This window comes from Helicoverpa armigera, chromosome 14, assembly GCF_030705265.1.
Source record: "Helicoverpa armigera isolate CAAS_96S chromosome 14, ASM3070526v1, whole genome shotgun sequence".
Taxonomy (NCBI): Eukaryota; Metazoa; Arthropoda; class Insecta; order Lepidoptera; family Noctuidae; genus Helicoverpa; species Helicoverpa armigera.
Genome location: NC_087133.1, coordinates 9,278,215 through 9,300,431, shown reverse-complemented (window position 1 = coordinate 9,300,431; position 22,217 = coordinate 9,278,215). Strand labels below are relative to the sequence as shown.

The window sequence follows — 22,217 nt, the reverse complement described above, 5'->3', positions numbered from 1 at the left end:
TGTATCTAATAGCTAGCCAACAAAAAGTCCAAGGACATTGATCATTTTGTTTTCATGCTAAATTTTGCTTTGTCATGATTATAAGAGCAACTCTTAACACATGATAAAATTCCATATCTAATAAGTATATACTTCTCATTACTGTGTCTATGTGAATTATTTAAAGACTGTCAGCAGCAACGAAAATATTCGAAGATTGAAGTTATTGCAGTTTTATACCATTTCTATCTTCAGAAAACAGACTTCAGCGGAACCCAATATACATATATGTAGGTCATAACTAGGCTACTAGTTCAGGTTCAAAATAAAATACAGAAATATTAAAAAAATACATTATATTTCCTTTAAATATCACCAAACCGTTTTCTTATACCATCAAGATTGTAAGGTCCTCTGGCCTCAATATACTCCTTAACACCAGGAGCACTCGTGATCTCTTCCATCACGGCTTTAATAGCTGGGTAGTCTTTCTCAATTTGTAAGCTGAAGAACAGGTTACTGGCTTCAATTGTACCACAGAGAACGAACTCGACCCAAGAGAGCTGAAAAAAATATTAAAAAATTACGCTCATTTTTTGAGTCTTTCTTTTCTGCAAAACTAAAAGTCAAGGGTTCATTCAATGCAGATCGTCACGGAGGTATTTATTTTTTAAAAGATTTAAAAACATTGAGGGTCTCAGCCTGAGTATGTTTGAATACAATCATCTCGCGTTTGTTTGAACGTATTTTTATGCATTAAACTTTTGTCATAAAACTGCACGATTATCCCATTTTTTTTATTTTTTCGCCCATAATCATGTGAAGTGGGTGATCTGATTTTATATCTTAAGATTGCAATACCTGATGCAATCTATCTCAAAACAAATAAATCCCTGTGCAAACAATGACCATGCTTAGTATACATAGATTAGATGAAGTGTCGAAGCAAATCTTTAGTGGAAAGGTTTCGATATTAGCGGTAAAAATGGTCTAATGTTATAGTATGAGATTGTTTCTGAACATACAATGATAACATCTGTGGATAATATTCATAACTGCATTATAGTGTAATATATGATTACTAGATACTAAACACTTCTGTCTCCAGTCGTTGCGGATTTCCGTCATATCGGGCTATGAGAGTGAAGGAATAGGGAGTGCACCTGCGCACATGCTTATGCACTATGCCCGATTGAGATCTATTGAGAACAGCTGTTCTGTACAGCAGCTGCCTGTGATCGACAATCGGCTAGGAGGGCAACTAAATATTTAATCACCGGTCTTTGAAGACCAAAGTATCCAACCATGGCAAAGCCAGCCTTGAAGGTAATGTAGCTTATACATGATGAAACTCGGGTGAAGCCGCGGGCAGATGCTAGTTATAAATCACAATGGTGAGTTTTCAATATTTACCTTCCCACTGAAGTAGCCACCATTCTCATTCAATAGCTTGTTGAGTCTAGAGAAGTAATACTCAATGGTTTCATTGATCAGTTTGTTTTTCATTTCCGATTTCTTTTCCCTGTCTTGTTCTTGGATACATGCTATGACGTCTGGAAATAATATAAAAACTGTAATTACCTAATTATTTTTTATTTTCGACTAGGAGAAATCCGAAAAGTCTTCCGTATGCTAAGTTTGCCGGCACCTGTCTAGCCGGTGTCAATTGCCAAACTGGGTGTCGAACATTACATTACCCTACCTATTATTGCACTCTTTGCATTACATTCATCCATTTTACATGACTATAGGTATGTAGGTGTATATAGGTCACTACATAACTACATAGCAATACTATGAATACTCTTGATTCGTCTGATAAAAGATGCAATTTATTCTATTAGTCTTTTTCGTATGACCAGTGTCTTAAGAAATAATATTTCTGCAGAAGAATTGAAAAAACACTGATGCTTCCGGCTTTTTTTACTGAATCCGTGCGCAGATCGTTACACAATCTTGCAAAAAGTTGACACAAAAAAAAAAATACAAAATAGTACTTAAAAGACTGATTTTATTGATGAGCTCATACTCACTTTTATGATAATCAGTAATGGAATAAACAGCTTGATCCGCTAGAGCATTCTCCCATGGGTCACTTGGTATCAGATCGGTTCCTCTGGCCACATACTTGGCAATGGCTAGGGTCTGACAAAGCACGCGTCCATCTTCTTCGTATATAGGAAACTGGCCGAATGGAAGACCTATTGAAAAGGAGTTTTTAGAAGTTCAAATAATGTTACGGCTTTGAAGTTTGTAATTGTGACGTCACAATAGTCAAAATGTACGAATGAAGCTCAGGATAAAATTAAATAACCTGCTCTGAGATAGCAATTTGATATACCCACATGTTCTGATCGTTGTGCACTTACTAATTGCCAAATTGTTAATTGATTGATATTCTCCGCTACCTACATTTAATAAATCGAAATACTCGTTTAAAATATTAAACAGTTGTCGAACTAACACGTCATTTAAAGTAAATATGGGGTAAATGTTGATCATTATGTGCGTACCAACATTATCATTATTTTCAAATCTTTGAAAATCTTGCTTTTGATGCATCTACAAATTTATAAAGACCTGAGATAAAGCTACACGAACACAAATTATATCATGTTCCTAGTGATAGATATTCCACTCTTTTGGAACATTTGTACTCACAGAAATCTACGAGTTATTTATTCGGTCCATTTTCTCAAGGCCATCGCCCATCAGTTTATTTTCGTATTTAACATATCTAAACATTTGTTTCTACAACGAATCCTAAGCCGGTACTTTGACATAAATGAATAATACTTTTGTTGTGATTAGCTCAAATCTTATCTTATATCTATATTCTTCAAAAAAATTATTCATCATTAGCGTAGGATAACCAACAATTTTACAAAAAAAGCGTATACTCACTTTCCTTAATTTTCGGGTCAGGCCAGGTAGCAATATCATGTCTGTAGTCCTCAAATTCCTGTTTCGTGTAATGCAAAAGATACCTTAACGGCTCAGCAAGACCGTTCAAATCAAAATACTGTAGTTTCTTCGGCATAATGACCTTGTGACTCTTGACAACTGACAACTGTGGATACTGTTTGCGAACTAAACCCGACCGTCTAAATTGATCGTTTTATAGTATGTTTTTACAATGGACACAAAGAGTCTTACATTCCGTGTCACTCAATGGTCATTATTTTGAACAAGCGCTTGCCCATGACTTCGCTTGATAAAATGAAAAAAATATTTACTTAAAAAAAAAATGTTGTTAATTTCTGAATTTTATCAAACGGAAAAACTTTTAAAATTCACCTAATGCGAATTATTTTGTGTGTAAACAAAGTACCTACGTAATATTTTTTTCTACATAATACTCACCGATTTGATTTGTTTGAGAGAAAATTTGAAAGCTATTTTAAATGTAACTTATACTTAAAGTAGACCCATGATAAGTTTCATCTAAAGTCGTACCACCAAAGGCAAACAAACTCACAATCAAATTCATTCACGCTAAGTAAGTACGCAGTGTTGACTATACGATTCGACAAGGCATGTATCGATGTTTTGACGATTTTTTACAGTAGGTAACACGATATCAGTTATTATGACGGAAAAGGCGTTGTACTGTTATCGATCAGCTATTCCGTGTTTAAAAACATTATTCTAACATGGCCTTGGACTAAAAATTTTTTTTCTTCCATTTTATTTTTTGTCTGTTGATTTTGACAGTTGAAAAAGTGGGTTAGGTTTATGTTAGGTTGGACAACTATTGAAGCTATCGTGAATCTAACAGAATGCAGGCTGATATTTACGTCATAGTCGAATTGCCATATAAAACATCGGAACAGTTGGCAACAAAAAGTCCGATACTTACTACAATCAAAATTAATTTCCAGGTCATTGTGTCCTGTATGTATTAAGTCATGTTGTCCAGTTTAGTTCGTACTCAGTATTCAGTTACTAATTTGGTACCTAATTTTCGACCACATATGGACTTCAAAAAATTACTTAATGAATCGATAGGTCAGGCGCCCATTGGCATCACGGCATGGCAAGTTCTATTTAGATGACGAATAAAATGTGACCTTTAACGGAAATAAAGTTGAAATGCGAGGATATCAGAGGCTCTGAAACACGAAGGGTTCGAGAGAGACAAAAATGGGTAGCTTCTTTTCCAAAATGCAGATTTGACTTAAATATTCATTTATTTATTCATAATCCTTATTACTAACATTGCATATAATTAACCTAATGTGTAAGTGAGACATTCTTTATTTTTTTTTAACCAAATCGTTTCTTAATACAGTCAAGATTGTAAGGTCCTCTAGCCGCTATATATTCTTTGACTCCAGGTGCATTCCGGATCTCTTCACAGACAGCTTTAATAGCTGGATAGTTCTTCTCCACTTCCATAGTGAAGAAGAAATTTGTACTATCAACTGAACCGCATAAGACGAACTCACCCCATGAAAGCTGAAACAATAACAACCGTTTTTAACATCGTTGAGTCGTTTTATCTTTCTTTGGCTTCCACTAGCGTAACCTCAGCAACTAATGAAATGATTTCAGTGTTAAAAAGGCCTTTTAAGCCCTTAATTTCTTTCAAAACCTTAAAAATCATAATTTATATTAACCAAAAAAATTTCGACAAGATTCACAATGGGCATGATTCACTTGGCCATATCATAATAATATTATGATAATTATATAAGATACTTTAAAAATAATCCTGTATTGTGCATCTTATCAACGCTGCTGTCGTTTTATTTACGTAGATACGCAACTTGATTTATATGGATGATCTTATCACTCTGCCAAGTTACATCACCTATCTCTTTATGATCAAAGTGTAACATCAGATTATAATACTTAAAATAAAATTTGATTTTTTTCTACTCTTTTATGCGATAAATATTTAACAGATTTTGATGATATTAATACAGCATTTAAAAGCATCAGAAAAGCATAGGTATAGGCATGTCTTTGAACGGGTGTGGCTAATAGTTCCCTAGAGGCAAGCGTGTGAAACATTAGGTGGATGTCAGTAGTAGTTTTAAATATTCACCTTTCCACTGAAGTATCCACCGTTTTCTTTCAACAACTTTTCGAACCTCGAGAAGTAGTAATCAATGTATTCATTGAACAATTTGTTTCTTAATTCTACTTTCTTTTGTGGGTCTGGTTCGTGAACAGCAGCGATGACATCTAAAAATTAAATTACACAATGTTTTATTATTATCTGCTTTGAATTATTTAATAATGTTTTACATTTTGTAGGGCCATCACTTTAAAAAAATTTAGCATTACTAAAATATTTCATCATCATCATCCCTTTCGCTCCACTGCAGAGCACGGGCCTTTTCTTATACATAGAAGGTTAGAAAGAGCATTCGTCACCACGCTTGCTCAACGTAGATCAGCGATGCTAACTTTTTGATTTTAGGTTTCATCACTAAGTTTTCCTTAGTATTCAGTCAGTCTATAGATATATAAAATTTAAGGGATACGTAAAGGGACATGATACTCACTTTTACCGTAATCCATAATAGAATAAACAGCAGAATCCACTTGAGCATTCTTCCAAGGATCACTGGGTATCAGATCAGTACCTCTGGCTACATATCTAGCGATTGCTAGACTCTGGCACAGAACCTTGCCGTCTTCTTCGTATACCGGAAACTGGCCGAATGGCAGAGCTGTAAAAAAATTGTTTTATAACTTCTGAGGTCCAAAAATAAACCTATGAAAGAAACTGTAGAAGGAAAAAAAAAAATTCGTCAAGATCAAGTTCATCAGTATAAGAAAAGAGAGATAGGAGTGAAATATTTATTTATATCTTTATGAAAATTAATGTATTAAGTTTGATTTATTAGAACATGATCACAAAGTATGGCATACAAAATAAATACTTAGTTGAAATCTAAATTCAGACCATACTAATGATTTACTATCCTTCCCCTAAAGATGCCGAAAATAAACTTTGAGAGTAGTTTCAAAATAGAAGCACGTTTCTCAGTTTCTAGCACTTCGTATGAAGAACTACATAAATAGGTAATACGAGTATTTAAATTCGTACAATGAAAAAACATGTCGCGTACATAAATTAATAATATGAGGAAGTTATCCCGACACTAATATTTATTCTGCCGATAACGTTTCAAGGTTTGAGAGTTATTTTTGTACTATAGGTACTGACCTACACTTTTTGTGTCACGATTATAACAGTAATATGTATAATCATGTTTTTTTTTGTTTGTTTAAAAGCCATTAACACGACCTTTGAGTCATTATATTTATTGATCCACCTACTTTGGAAGGTATGTAAGTATATCGTTATATGTATAAGTATTTGTGTTAACCCATAAATCTCGCAGATCTTACCTATGATCTGGGACTACCGCAACAATATCTTTGTTAATATTTAAAAGAATAACCTACCTAATAGTTAATTCATGAAACAAAGTGGACATACATAATTAACGTCAATTGACGTCACTCTAATACGAATACACAACAAAATCAATAAAACTTCATTATGAAAATTTGGGTCGAACTATGGGTATGTTTGTTCTTCTTTCACGAAAAAACTTCTGTATTAATGGGTTTCGATAGAACTTGGCAGTAATATCTATAGCTTATACCTATGTCAAAACAATAAATCATTATGCTACTTTTCATCTATGTACGAATATTTCTTTTGAGATGCCGCTGACCATAGGGAAGCTAATTCAAAAATCCAATCAATAATGAAAATACCACTACACATATAAATAAAGTTACTCACTTTCTTTAATTTCTGGTACAGGCCAAATAGTTACATCGTGACGCACATCCTCAAACTCTTGCCCAGTATAATGTAGAAGGTATCTTATCTTCTCACCAAGACCATTGAAATCGAAATACTGAAGTCTGCGCGGCATTTTTACTTATTTTTTAAAATCTAAACAACTAACTTGTTCGGATACTGTTTGCGTACTAAATTCGTGTAGCCCAAAACATCGTTATATAGGATAATGTGTTTAGAATGAGTAAACAGAAACTGTTTTATGTTCCGTCTCACTCATTGATTTTTTCATAAGTAGTTTTTGCTCACGGTATCCTAATGTGTTGGCATTGAAATTTGGACTTTAATGCGTTGAGATAACGTTGGTTTTTAATGGCGTATAGTTTATAGAATTCGTTGATTGTTTAGTTCCTGTGATTATAAGAAAAACATTGATTTTTATGCAGACTAGTCTCACAGTAAAGTTATTAAGATCTCAATGTAATTTTCCAAAAAAATATCTCGTACTTAGGTTCCAAAGATACCTATTGGTGTGGTTTTTGTACCAATCTGGAATGCAGCTCCCTATTAAAAAAAAAATCTAAGTCTAATAGGTAGAAGATTTTTCCCAAACTCAACCACAATACAGTAGGTAGGTAGGTATACCTATATTATTTTTAAAATAGTTTTTACCATTATGCCACATTTCAAAATGATGATGTTAGCACGATGACTTGCAAAACTCAATCCCGTAGGTATTTCATATTGCGCAATGTGACCTCGGTTAAAACAGATTTTGTTAGCGATCTGAAAAATGTGTTCTGTCTGTGGTATTTTTCCACTAAACTATAGATAAGGTTTATTGACTTTTGACAATGTAAGAGAAAGTGCAAGATTCAGTTTTAGTAAGAATTAATTATATAATAACATCATAAATGATAAAAATCACTATTATTACCTACCTACGTCTAAATGTGCTAACAATCAGTTAAGCAAATGATTTAAAACCATTTTACAATTTAAAATGTCAAATATATTATAGGGACGATCGAACCACTGCTATCGTAAAAATAATTATTTTTAATATAATTTTAGATAATACCTACGTTTTTACATATTAAGTACTGTTATGGTCATTAATTGGAATGTGACCTTTATTTTCGTTAGGCTTGACAAGCGCCGCGGTGGCTAAACGGTTAACGCTTGGACATCGATAGCGAGGAGGCTTGAGTTCGATCCTAACATCGCGCAATACTTTTGGTAGCTTATTTTGCCTTTTTGGGTGTCCAATCCGTTGTAATGCATTCTATCGCGTGAGGGTGGCACATAAGTCCAAACTCCACTTGCGACATTTATCTCAAAGAGGACGGACCTATGTTGATGTGGTCATTGTGAGCTACTATCTACCGGCATAGTATAAATAAGATTATGTTAAAGTGATTCACACATTAAGATAATAGTGATTGTGCTTGTGTAATCCGAACAGGGGTAAGTGCTAGTTTTAAGGGGTTAGGACATCTATAGATTACTTCATATTCAGGTCCTGACCATTTCAATTGTCATTGTTTTAGCCTGACGCAACGCCCTTTGAGTTTGGATCTTAATGAGACCTAAGAACGAAATCTTAGATATACCTATCATAAGGATTATCCCCTGAATACGGAGCTACCGGGCATAGGTGTTGGCAGAGTTCACCATAATTAACTCTCCTGGCGTCCAAATTAGATTAAGTTAGTTTAAGCTTAGGTATTCTGTGAGTGGCTAGTTTTAAGGTTCTGTTAATATACGGTGGTAATCACTGATCTCGTTTCATTGTGCATGAAAAACCCGTAACAAATAGCGCCCAACGTAAAAAAAAAATCGGGTGTAATACACCGACATTCTTATACCGTCATTGCATTTTGTCAAAATTATTCTGGTTATGAAATGAAATACGGGTTAAAGTTAAATATAAGTTGACCTTTTTTTTTGTGAGTGTACCCACGTAAGTTTTTTCTTAACTGGTAATGGTATGTTATATTATGTTCTTTGTTTAGTTACAATATTACTTTTGTGCACTTTTTACCATAAGTATGTACAGTTATCACTTTTTACTAGTTACCGATTGTTGAGTTGAGGTTATATACATAGTTATTAGATTATAAAGTAAGTTAGAATATTAAGATATATAGTTATTAGTAGAGGTTTTGTTTTTATCTTGACGGTACCGAAGTAGCTTAACTATTTTAATTGAAGATTAGTTTAGAAAGGTACCGGCGATTTCTTCGTTCAAATATTGTTGTAAAGTAGGAAAATAGATAAGTATCGTTAATATTATTGTAATTACGGTGGATATTAGCTCACATTTACCGTTCGTATTTGTTTAAGTATTCGTTATGGATCCTTATTATTTGTTAAAAGAGGAATTAGAGTTTGAACTTCAATCGAGAGGAGTCTCCATAAAGGGCAATGTTGATTTATTGAAGAAACTTTTGAAGGAACTGCTCATTACCGAGCAGTCGGGGTTAGTAAATTATGAAATCAAGGCTCCTCGACAAGTCCTAGCATCACCGGAGGCGGAATTAAAACACTGCAAGTCCAAATTAACAACGTGAATTGGATGATATGTTAGAAAAAGATGTTGTAGAACCGTCACACAGTCCTTGGTGTTCACCAGTTCTGATAGTTAAAAAACCAAATGGGGAGAATAGGTTGTGCTTGGATAGTAGACAGGTCAACAAGGTGACAAAGAGAGATACATATCCTCTGCCTAGAGTATCGAACATATTAGATCATCTCAAAAACGCCAAATTCTTAAGCACAATTGATTTAAAATCAGCATTTTGGCAAATATCTTTATGTGAATCGAGTAAAGAAAAGACTGCTTTTGCTGTACCAGGCCGGGGCTTGTTTCACTTCAAAGTTATGCCCTTCGGTCTAGTGAATGCTTCTCAGACTCAACAGAGACTGATGGATATTTTGTTTCATGCATTGGAGGGGAAAGTTTGGGCATATTTGGATGACATTGTCATTTGTTCGGTTAATTTCATAGAGCATATGGAAGTATTGGAGAAAGTCATGCATATTTTAAAAGATGCTAACTTGACTATTAATGTAGATAAATGCAAGTTTGCTAGGCCAAGCTTGAAGTTTTTAGGTTACATCGTAGACAAAGATGGACTTCGCACGGATCCTGATAAAGTTTCCGCCATACTAAATTTTCCTAGACCTAGAAATATTACGGAGCTAAAGCGATTTATTGGACTAGCAAGCTGGTATAGACGCTTCGTAAAAGATTTTTCTATGGTAGCAGCACCTTTGCATAATCTTACCAAAGGAAAGAAACATAGAAAGTTCATATGGAATGAAGAAGCAGAAAAGTCATTTACAGAGCTCAAAACACGTCTTACGACGACACCTGTAATGTCTTGTCCAGATTATTGTAAGCCATTTATAGTTCAGTGTGACGCGTCTAGTAAGGGTATCGGGGCGGTACTTTGCCAAAACGTTGATGGAAAAGAGCAAGCTATAGCGTTCTTAAGTAGGAAACTCTCGGACAGGGAAAAACGATATTCTACGTCAGAAAGAGAATTATTAAGTGTAGTTTATGCCATCGAAAAATTTAGACCTTATATAGATGGGACAAAGTTTACCGTAATAACGGATCACAGTGCATTGCAATGGTTACACAAAATGAAAGACCCTCATGGGCGGCTAGCCAGGTGGGCCATGAAACTTCAGCAGTTTGATTTTGAGGTTGTCCACAGACCGGGAAAGAGTAATACAGTGCCCGATGCACTCTCTCGTTCAATAGAATTGTGTACAGAAATCAATGCAATCAAAATAGGTGAAATAGACAAAGATGATTGGTACAAATCGAAAGTAAACAAGATTTTGAGTGGTCAGGAACGTGATTTAAGTTGGAATGTCAAAGATGGTCTTTTATTTAAGAAAGTGAGGCTTAGACAATATCCTAATTGTGAGTCTATTTGGAAAGTTTTTGTACCAACGGGATTGCGTAACAAAGTAATAAAAGAATGTCATGATGAGGCTACAGCGGGTCATTTAGGCATCCGGAAAACGACTTTCAGAGTTAAGCAATTCTATTACTGGCCGAATATGATTCAGGATGTTAAGCAGTACATTAAGTCCTGTGATGTATGTGCAAAATTTAAAGTTGCACAACAGTTACCCCGGGGCCACATGGGTCAACATAGGGTGGTCACAGGACCTTGGCAGGTTATATCATTAGATTTAATGGGTCCCTTTCCGAAGAGTAAACTTGGTAATACTATGCTTTTGGTAATTACCTGCTGGTTCAGTAAGTTTACTTTAATTTTTGCTCTTCGCACGGGGAAGACAGAGAAAATTTGCGAAATCTTGGAAAGTCAGATTTTGCTTTTCGGCGCCCCAAAAGCTATTATATGTGATAATGGCAAACAGTTTGCCTCAAATATTTTTAAAGATTTAGCGGTAAAATATAATTATAGAATTTGGTTCACTCCAAATTACCACCCACAAAGTAATCCTACAGAGCGGGTGAATAGGGTCATAGGTACTATGATATCTTCGTACATTAAGTCAAAGAAGCACAATGAATGGGACGTCAACCTTAAAGAAATCGCACACGCCATAAGAACCGCTGTTCATGAAACTACTGGTTATACGCCTTCGTACCTTTTTCTAGGCAGAGAAACATCTATATCTAATTCTGATACCGGATGGAACTTCAGTTCAGATATAAATAACTTGGTAGTAAATACTAAACCGTTTATCGATAGACAAGTAGTAAGAAATAATGTGTTTAGAACTGTACAGGTTAATATGAAGAGGTCTCATATGAAGAGTAGCAATGTGTACAACAATAAGCGCAATGAGGGATCCTTTAAAGTAGGCGACGTCGTCTGGAAAAGGACTAAGTACCTTTCTAATGCTAATAAGAAATTTATGGCCAAATTAGCACCAAAGTTTGAGAAGGCTATAGTGACGGAAAAGTTAACAGAAACTGTTTTTCGTTTAAATAATATTTTTGGTAAACCTATTGGAATGTGGCATATTAAGGATCTGAAGGAAAAAAAAATATGTATACAGAATTTTTTTTTTTTGGGTATATGTTATGGTCATTAATTGGAATGTGACCTTTATTTTCGTTAGGCTTGACAAGCGCCGCGGTGGCTAAACGGTTAACGCTTGGACATCGATAGCGAGGAGGCTTGAGTTCGATCCTAACATCGCGCAATACTTTTGGTAGCTTATTTTGCCTTTTTGGGTGTCCAATCCGTTGTAATGCATTCTATCGCGTGAGGGTGGCACATAAGTCCAAACTCCACTTGCGACATTTATCTCAAAGAGGACGGACCTATGTTGATGTGGTCATTGTGAGCTACTATCTACCGGCATAGTATAAATAAGATTATGTTAAAGTGATTCACACATTAAGATAATAGTGATTGTGCTTGTGTAATCCGAACAGGGGTAAGTGCTAGTTTTAAGGGGTTAGGACATCTATAGATTACTTCATATTCAGGTCCTGACCATTTCAATTGTCATTGTTTTAGCCTGACGCAACGCCCTTTGAGTTTGGATCTTAATGAGACCTAAGAACGAAATCTTAGATATACCTATCATAAGGATTATCCCCTGAATACGGAGCTACCGGGCATAGGTGTTGGCAGAGTTCACCATAATTAACTCTCCTGGCGTCCAAATTAGATTAAGTTAGTTTAAGCTTAGGTATTCTGTGAGTGGCTAGTTTTAAGGTTCTGTTAATATACGGTGGTAATCACTGATCTCGTTTCATTGTGCATGAAAAACCCGTAACAGTACTTATGTATTGTAAAAAAAATATTAGAAACTACCTACCCACAAACCTGTGCTGTGGTTCTAACAGCGGAAGCAAATTGATCACCAGTTATTTATATACAAAAAAATGCTACATGAATGCATATAACAGCTACATACACAATATGCACATACAATCCGATGAGCTGTCTGTAGTCTCTCATTGTAAGCATCTGACCTCGGTCGACGATTACATCAATTTTTTAATCAAACAAATGTGAACAAAATTGGTGTGTAAAGTCCATGGCCAATATAGGAGTTCAAAGTCAATGTCATTCGTTGTTATTATTTTTAGTGGCGTGGGCAATACAATCCGGGGGATAATAATAGCAGTCTAAGCAATAAATGAGAAAGTAACTTTGATTGTCATGCTTTTAAAGTGAATTTGGTGAAAAGATTGATTCCGTTTACCTCGAAGGAACACGATGGATTTTTTTAGTTAGTAAAAGTCTGACACTCCCTCACCGCTGCTAACCCACAGCGGGAGGGGTCATTTGTCGATTTTTGACATTGATAAAAAAAGTGATGTGACGTACGTGTCAGTTCTTATGTGGGCGCAACAACTTCCCTAGTTATTATAATATCTGCCATATCATGCTCCTGAATAGCTTCTGCCAGCGATTTACCTGCGTGCCTCTGGAAAAACTACGTGCATCCGGAGAAAAAATAGCCTACCTCAATGAATGAGCTCTGATACCTGGTAAAAGCAAACATACAACGAAACGAATACTTTAGCTACAGCAGATGTTTGACCGTTTATTTCTAGCTCTCATCAAAAAACTTTACCTGTTGGTACGTAGTCAGTATATTTGCCTAGCGGTAAGCAGCTTATTTAACGAACTGTACTTTTAAAGCACCCTTATTATAGTCTGGGTTATTAACAAATTTTTTGGCTTATTGTCCGCAACTTGTGTTTAATTTCAATATTTCTTAGGGCACGTAGATGGCACTAAGCTATTTCCAACTAAGAAATATATTCTTGTCTCATTCTAAATATATGTACCCCAACTTGGTTGCTGTGATTTCACCATGTAGGGGAGCTTCTCCAGTCACTAGTATAGAAGTATAAACTTGCATATAAACTAACTAACCATCAAGCATAAGTACTTCTAATTTCCTATAACCAAGGATTTGAAATCAGTTCAGCAGTTTTCAAGTTTTCCTTAGCAACAGTTACGTTGTTTACTTGACAAAGATATGAAGAAGATAGGTAGGCAGATAACACCATATTATACCATATTATATCTGGTTGTGTATTACAAGATAAAGTGAAGTGATGACTAAGCTGTCAATGAGGAATCATCAAACATCAAATGACAAAGGGTGTGTGTGACAAGAACCAATTTCTAGTATCCGGGTTGCTTTTTAAATACCACTTGACAAAGTCAAAGTCAAATCATTTATTTCATTTAGGCCTTTACAAGCACTTATGAACGTCAAAATTATAACTAAGTTTGATTCTAGTTGCAAAGCGATTTTGGACCGGCCTGGGGATCGAACCCAAAAATGTGCACACCAGCGGCACTATGCGACTGCTAGACCAATGGTGCAGTAGTAATATTGAGCTGGTAATTATAGCAAAGATATAAAAAAAACATATTCTGTTTAAAAAAAAATCGTTTAATAATAACTTAATTTATTTACAAATACATTAGTAGTTTAGTTGTCTTCACTGCTTATTCATACGCGCTTTAATTTCTTCGAAGTCATAAGGTCCTCTAGCCACAATATATTCCTTCACTCCCGGCAGACTCCTGATTTCCTTAACCAAAGCATCTATAGCAGGGTATTTCTTTTCCACGTTCGTACCCAGGAACAAGTTACCGGCTTCAATAATACCTAGTAGAATGAATTCTCCCCAGGATAGCTGTGAAAATAAATATTGAATAAGCACATAATGTATAAAAACTACAATGGTATTTTCGGAAATAAGTTTCAAAAAGACTCCTGACTATGATAGATTTTTCCCTCCACAAAAAAAAAGTTTATTTCTAAGAGGATTGCACAGTTTTAAAATCGATTTGCAGATTATGTGAAGACAATTTGTAGTTTGTGACTTTTTAAAAACAAATTATAAGAAAATATTTCGTTTTGTGATATTCACCTTTCCACTGAAATATCCGCCGTTTTCTTTCAATAAGTTATTGAACCTCGAGAAGTAATACTCAATGGTTTCAGTGTGTAGTTTTTCAACCAGCTCCTTTTGCTTTGCTTGATCCTTTTCTTGGACTACTGGTGTTACATCTGAAACAAAAGTTAAAAAACTGTGACTTAATTGCTCATAAGCATGATGCGTCTACATGGTCTTCTTCATCTTCGTGGCTACACTATGGGCCCGGTATGTAAAAATTAATGATTAAATGATTTTGCGCCAACTTCACATAAGCCCTCCGTTCATATTCAACTAACTAGTCCGAACAAAGCCTAAATATTTGGTTTGGAGTACATGAACTTTTTCTTGAGTTATAAAATTAAAAGAAAAAGTTACATTAATTTCTATAAACGGCTGCATAAATCACGATCATCGCATCATTATAGTCACAGATTTTTAGATGACTATCAATTTTGAAGACATGGCTACCTTCAAACTAAGAAGAGAATTAAGGACCCTGTAATATCTTTTTTTTAGCAAAAATGTTTTAAGTATATACTCACTTTTCCAATAATCCAAAACGGAATACACAGCGGATTCCACCTGAGCGTACTTCCAAGGGTCACTGGGTATCAGATCAGTACCCCTGGCTACATACTTGGCAATGGCCAAGCTTTGACATAGAACACGACCATCTTCTTCGTATACGGGCAGCTGACCGAATGGAAGCTCTGAGGAGAAAACATCGAATTAAGGTTTGAAACATTATGTAGAAAAAAGGTTATTCAATTATATAAATAATACAAACTACCTGTACTTATTTACAAACTTAAAATTACTTTCTATAAGTACTAAAAAATTACACTAAAATAATTAAAAAGAAAATCCCTTTGTAGAAAAGTTAAATGAATATAAAACGGAAATCCTGATAATGAGTCTATTTTTTACCGACTTAGCAAAAACGGGGTCTTTCTGTTTTTATGTTTGGCCGCGCTTTATATTACTTATGTCCATCGTTTTTATCCCAAAACATGCAAAGAAGACATGAAAATTGATGTTTGCGCTTTAGTTCACCATTATCAGTAATTAACGTAAGTATGTTTTATATCAATATTTTTGTATGTTATAGTTGATAAATATAAGCTGCATTTTAAATCTTATCGCGACAACGTTTTATTTACCTACAAATAACGTTAATGGATAAGCGTACTACATCGTTCATCAAAAGAGTACAAGCATAAATCAATTGTAACATTATATAATATTGAATAATTATATTCTCGTTGCAACTGACTGTAATATCTAGGTAGATACAAATAATGTGTTCTGTGCTTGTATAACTAATGTTAATTTATGTGTAACAATTGTAGACAAACCAATAAATAAATAAATAAATTAACAATCTTCATTTATCCGATGAATTATTTAGTAATTCGAGGGATTTCAGATTTTAATTCGAGTCTAAATGCAAATTATAACAGCGTTAACACACAAGAAAATCCCAATTTATATCGATACTAAATCCAAACACAATATTATATTAAACAGGTAATAAAAAAATATTTACTCACTCTCTTTAAGCTTAAGATCGGGCCAATTACCAAGTTCAATTCTATTATCTTCAAATTCCTGTTTAGTGTAATGCAAAATGTATCTTATCGGCTCTCCAAGACCGTTGATATTGAAATACGTAAGTTTCTTAGGCATTATGACGTTTTTGGTACGGACAACTAGCTGCGTTGGATTCAGTTAACGAACTAAAGTTGCGCTTCTAAATTCTACGGTTATACCTAATAATATTACAACGTATGATGATGCAGCACTTCTAGTATTATCAGGTTTTGTTTGTTTCGTTTCCTCTAAAGTGGAGGGGATTGGGTCCAATGTTGGCTCCAATGTTTTCATCCGGTGTGGAGAAGATAACTGGGCGTTCACTGGCAGCACGGTTTTCAGTTGAAAATAATATGGTATTACTATTTTACTTATAAGAAAATATTTAAAATTACATAATTTTATTATAATAAGGTGTATAATCTGGATCTGGAGTAAATAGGTTCCTAATCAGGCATCTTTACATTAGCACTGTCTGGACTAGTCCAACAGCCAATGTTTATCTCTCTTAAAAATTTAAACAACCAACATTCGCTTCGAAGTTGGAACCAACTTTAGACTGAACATTGACTCACAGGCAGCCGTTTTTGTGTACCTACATATGTGTATAATAATATATATATGCAAGATAGATAATCATGTTGGTATTAGGCTTTTTGTGGGTTTTATGTCATGGATAATGAAAGGAAACGGAAGGTTGTCTGACTATTTGAAAACCATCGAAGCGTGCTTCTTGTGGATTTGACTAACAATCATATTACCTACTATAAGTCAATTATATTTCTGCAGTTGTACTGTTGCATAATAATTAATCATTATTTAAAAATAAAAAATAAATATTATTTATTGTTTGTTTAACCTTCTACAAAAACAGACGTTAATTGGTAACAATAGTTTACTTTCTGCTTACTGTCACCAAACATCATTCTAGCATTCGACTATTTAAACTGAGTATATTATAAAAAACCAGTAACATCCAACTTATTTCCTATAACTTACACTCCCACGATATTAAAACCTATTTTCAATTCTGACACGCTCTGGTTAAAACAGTCAAGTAATTCAATATAATAATAAAGACTAGACAATAGATCCTTGCTATCTATTATTAGATCTAGTTTCCATAATATTAGTGTACACCAGTGGCGAGGGGTGGTTTAATGAAATAGGGAAGCCACAGCAAAAAAAAACTGGGGGGGGGGAGTACTCAGGGATGGGGGGAGGTAATGGAGGTAATTTCTCAGTCCACCTTTTAGCACTGACTGAGAGACTGATAGTTTGAACATGTTTTCTCGAGGAATTCGGCAGATTATTAATATCTTTAAAACTTTATTATCTTTAGTTAGGTATATTAACTACTAGAATCTGAGAAAAGTTGGCACTAGAAACAATACATTTTAAGTACCTATTTAATTTACAACGGCCTGTCAGCCATTCATATTTATCGTAGGTATATGTTTCATAAATCCGTCAGGACGTTAGTAATTTTAATATTGACGTAATATAGGTAGGTAATTCACCCATGCGGCGTGCCCGAGTTTTAAAACACGTGTTTATTCTCAAAACTTTACCTTGAAAAATAGGTTCCTTCCTAAAGTAAATAATCTGTCGGAAAACAATCTAATGCGATAAATGCTATCCTAGTCAAGCTTTAAAAGTAGGTACACTAAAAAGAAACCTGATGCAAACTGTCTAAGTCTACGTATCAAAATAATCCATTTCAACGTAGGTCTCTCTATTTTCACTACATCACTACACACACTGTACTTGGACTGACTACCAGGTCACAGTGCGATCGCGAGGATTAGTACGGAGTAAAAAATTTAAAATCCCAAGTAGGGTCATTAAATCGCGGAGAATCTTAACACCGCGATTCAGGATTTGCATAAAAATGCACAACGCCATCTATGTTGACGTAATGTAACTAAAACACTTAAACTAACATAAAATATTGTACACACACGAACTATGTTATTTCCAAATGATACACATACCAATAAATTCAATTAAGTTATACAAAGAAAAAATTGTTAATGGTATTATCTAAAACAAAATAAGAACAATGAGAGTGAATTTGTCTGATTTGTTTGTTTACATATTTGAGAGCTCTAAGCGCTGTCACTCGCGCGTAGACAGATATAGCTACTCTACTCTTGACGCGTTCTTTCTCGTTCACTCGCGAGTTTTGATTGGTGGAAGCCGCTCCGTGAGCCGGGTTACCGCTCGCCCATAGTTTGCGAACATCGCGTGGCGCGGCGTGGATGACGTCACGCAAGCGTAGTTTTGTATGGACGAGGAAGCCGCGGCTTGTTTAGTAGGAGCAAAATGTTTCAAGTAATTTATAGACAATTTTTTACGGTGGTAGGCGTTTTGTTATACCTACATATTTAAATTGTGTGGTTTAAATGATTATATTAATTATACCTATACCTATATTATAACTTATACCTATGCTTCTTTCTTGAAATTCGAAAGGGAAGCCGATGGGAATCGGCTTATAGGGACGCCTCGCCACTGGTGTACACTGTATATATTTCTGTAGCTATGGAAATATAATCTGCGACCTTGAGAGCCAGACTTTGTTTTATCATTGGTTTATTCGATACACGTTGTTTTAATGTCTGTGTATTTTGGTCTATCCGCCTACGAATAATTAATCTACATTACACATTTTGGAGAGCGTTTCAAGTTCCAAATGTGGATAATATTTTTTTGAGTATTTCCAATTGAACCAATAAATTGTTCCGGAGTTCAGTCGCTCCATGTAAAATGCTGACCTTAAGATAGTTGGGAAAAGGCTAGGCAGATGAGTTACGAAGATTAGTGCGTTCAAGAAAGAAAACAAACAAACTGTTCAGCTTTTAATATTAGTAGGTAAAAATCTAGAGTCAGAACTCAGAAATGACACTTATCTTGTTACGGAATTATTCAGCAGTTTGGTCATTTTAAACCACCAATACGAACTGAATTGGTTACCATTTTTTTATATCGCGGCTCGATCTTTCTCGGTAAGATAAAATGGCCGAGTTTAGTCATGAGTAACATTGCAACATTATGAAATTCTTCTGAATGAGAATGCTATTTTCGTGTGGTTAGGTAAGTATACCAATCGTGTTGTTATCAACAGCCAGCTGCATATTTTCGATTTTAGCCATAAATAACCTGTCATCAAGATTTTATCATTTTGAGCCAGTATTGTAGTTTCTTAAAGCACTGTTTGCCTTTTTTGAGTGTTGGCTTCGTTTCCCGGGTCGGCTGGAAATTGGTTTGTAGATTTTAGACGTCCACCAACAAGGTGGACAGACGATCTTATAAAGGTCGCCGGAAGACGCTGGATGTAGGTCGCCTCCAACAGGTATCTATGGAGATCTAAGGGGGAGGCCTATGTTGAGCAGTGGATGTCCTATGGCTGAGTTGATGATGATGATGATGAGACGTCCCATCGGACTATTAGAATGAGTGAATAACATGTGAATCTACTTGCGTCTGCGCAAATGCATGTAAACTAAAATCCTTATATCCTGTCCTGCTAGCTGATCAGCCAAAGCCAAAATCTGATCTCAAAGAAAGATAAAAAGACAGAAAGAAAGAAGAATGTGGAATCAACATTCAACAACCACCGTGATCGATGATCGGCCTGGTCATTATTATCGTTATAATTCAATTACACAGTCATAACACTGTGTCTTAAAAAACAACTGATACTATTGCTACTAACTTTGTAGGGTATCAGTTAAAAATTCAGTAAACAACTTGCAGTTCATGACCTGCGAAGTTCATCCTTTAGTGCACTTTAAGGACAGTAAACAGTAAAAACAATATTAGGTACTTATTTATCTCTAAGACTAGACTATTCCCGTAGGTCCATCTTCGCCTTGAATTAATTAACTTATTTGTTACTTCAATTAAATCTGAACTTACTCTCTCAAAAGGCAGGTATTCAATTTTTGTTTCTGATTAAGGCTTCAAGGGGTAAAACCGCATTTTTTGTTCCCAATTTTTCCTGCTAGATCCAATCTATTTTATTTATTTATATTTTGTATCCAAACTAAATAACATCTAAATCGTTTCAGCCATTTAGTCGTAAAGGTGCAACAAACGAACAAACAAACTTCGAAATTAACAACAACAGCTAAGATTTCACACTAACTGAAGTTCATTGAATTCTACAAAGGGTTATTTAGATAAAACTGCAACTATATAAGCAAGTAACTTTCTTTACTTCTTTTATATTAGTTTTTGTTGTTCTTCGTACTTAACTAAGCTGAAATGGCTCCTGTTTACAAACTTAAGTTCTTTAATTTCATGGGTGTTGCTGAACCTATAAGGTATTTGTTTGCTTTTGGTGGTATCAGCTACAAGAACATCGAAATTGAAGACGCTGATTGGCCAGATGTGCAGAAGTGTAAGTAAAATTAAGTTTTTATTTCTGTGTTCTAAAAATTCAGTACTTTTTGAAGTAAAGTCTTAGAATGCAAAATTAACAAAATTCCATTAATTTGTCGTAGACTTGTTTATCTGAATTAATATCCCGTCATTAACAGCTGTGTTAATTTTACTTTAAGAAGAGATCGAGTGACTTATCAATTCCACCGTGCAAAAGAAGCAATACCAATCCCTATAGCAATGTCTATCTCTAACATTAACTCTGGATGCACTGAGTAAAATACTTTCATTTCATTACAGCGGTTCCTTTCGGCAAGCTGCCGGTGCTAGAAGTAGACAAGAAGGTGCTATACCAATCTGTGGCCATCAGTCGCTATCTTGGAAAGCTGGTCGGCTTACTTCCATCTGACGACTTGGAAGCAGCTGAGCTTGATGCCATTGCGTTGACTGTCTTCGATTTCGGGACAAGTAAGTATGCAGAAATGAAAAAAAAAGGTGCAGAAATTCTTTTGCAAGGACAGCTAGATATAATAGCATAACATGCTTTCGAAGGAAATAAATGGTTACGATGACTTGATCAGCCCTCATAGGACTTTGAACGCTATTGGGCCCAGACACCATAGAAAGAATATAGTTTGTCGGATACTTGGTTCAACGCGTTAAATTAATCTCCTTTACCTAAGGCGATGGCTAGGGCGATAACTTTGTTAGGGGTGACCTAAGAATAATAAATTAGTAGGACAGTGTATTATTAGGAACTTAATTGTCAGCCTTTACTTACAGAGGTTCACGAGTGGTACCACGAGCAACAAAAGGAGAAGAAGTTGTATCTGCAGAAGGAGTTAGAGGAGCGCTGGTGCCCGAGATACCTTGGTGACTTAGAAGAGATCGTAAAGCAGAAGGGAACGTACTTCGGAGGACAGGTTAGTACCAGGGCTTTGTAACTCCTAATTATCACAGAACAATCCAGAACAAATCACTCTTGTTATCATTTGTTATAAAAAAATATTCAAATACTGCGTGAAATTACTAACATTAGGCGAATTAAGATAGGAATTTCCATTTATATTTTTTCAACTAATGTTGTTTCTTTCCTGCAGAAATTATCCTGGACTGACCTCTACTTCGTGGGCATCATGGAATCAATCGAGGGAATGTGGGGCTCCAAGATCCTTGAGAAGCAATACCCATCGCTGTATATAATCTACAAGCATGTTCACGAGATTCCTGCTATCGAAACCTATGTCAGCAACCGTCCTCATTATAAATATTAAAAATAGATTGAATAAATGATTTGGAATTGAACGAAGTTACCTATATTGGCTTTCTTTTATTAAACCTCCCAATGTCTGGAGTTTCTGCTTTGATAACTACAAATGTAGGTAATTTAAATTTACTGTACACGTTATACATAAACCGTAATGTATTGTACAATTGTACATATATTTGCTCCCTTTTACGCCTTGGACAAATGCACGAATGGCGAAATGCATGATTCTTAAAAGTAAATTCTATGCTCCGGTTGACCCTTGTAACAAACCTTTGATGTTTTATGCCAGTACGTGAGGTTCCTCTAAACGT

General features: G+C 35.1%; 2 protein-coding genes and 2 long non-coding RNA genes across 4 annotated transcripts; 3 read left to right on the top strand and 1 right to left on the bottom strand.

The window, feature by feature from the left end:
* Positions 1-318: 318 nt before the first annotated feature.
* On the bottom strand, positions 319-16,423 carry LOC110373315 (uncharacterized). Its single transcript, XM_064037931.1, has 12 exons — positions 16,211-16,423; positions 15,203-15,370; positions 14,652-14,791; positions 14,220-14,414; positions 6,749-6,890; positions 5,493-5,660; positions 5,030-5,169; positions 4,249-4,437; positions 2,884-3,097; positions 2,013-2,180; positions 1,393-1,532; positions 319-542 (listed from the first exon to the last, which is right to left on the bottom strand). The coding sequence occupies exons 1-12, from the start codon at positions 16,344-16,346 to the stop codon at positions 345-347; spliced, it is 1,998 nt and encodes a 665-aa protein (XP_063894001.1). The 5' UTR covers positions 16,347-16,423; the 3' UTR covers positions 319-344.
* LOC135117744 (uncharacterized) lies at positions 7,912-8,525 on the top strand. The gene is made up of 2 exons (XR_010277110.1): positions 7,912-8,215; positions 8,299-8,525. It is a non-coding gene; the product is annotated as an uncharacterized LOC135117744 (long non-coding RNA).
* On the top strand, positions 11,875-12,491 carry LOC135117745 (uncharacterized). The gene is made up of 2 exons (XR_010277111.1): positions 11,875-12,181; positions 12,265-12,491. It is a non-coding gene; the product is annotated as an uncharacterized LOC135117745 (long non-coding RNA).
* Positions 16,424-20,478: 4,055 nt separating the features above from the next.
* On the top strand, positions 20,479-21,955 carry LOC110373299 (glutathione S-transferase). The gene is made up of 4 exons (XM_021330533.3): positions 20,479-20,655; positions 20,937-21,104; positions 21,420-21,559; positions 21,737-21,955. The coding sequence occupies exons 1-4, from the start codon at positions 20,520-20,522 to the stop codon at positions 21,908-21,910; spliced, it is 618 nt and encodes a 205-aa protein (XP_021186208.3). The 5' UTR covers positions 20,479-20,519; the 3' UTR covers positions 21,911-21,955.
* Positions 21,956-22,217: the final 262 nt, after the last annotated feature.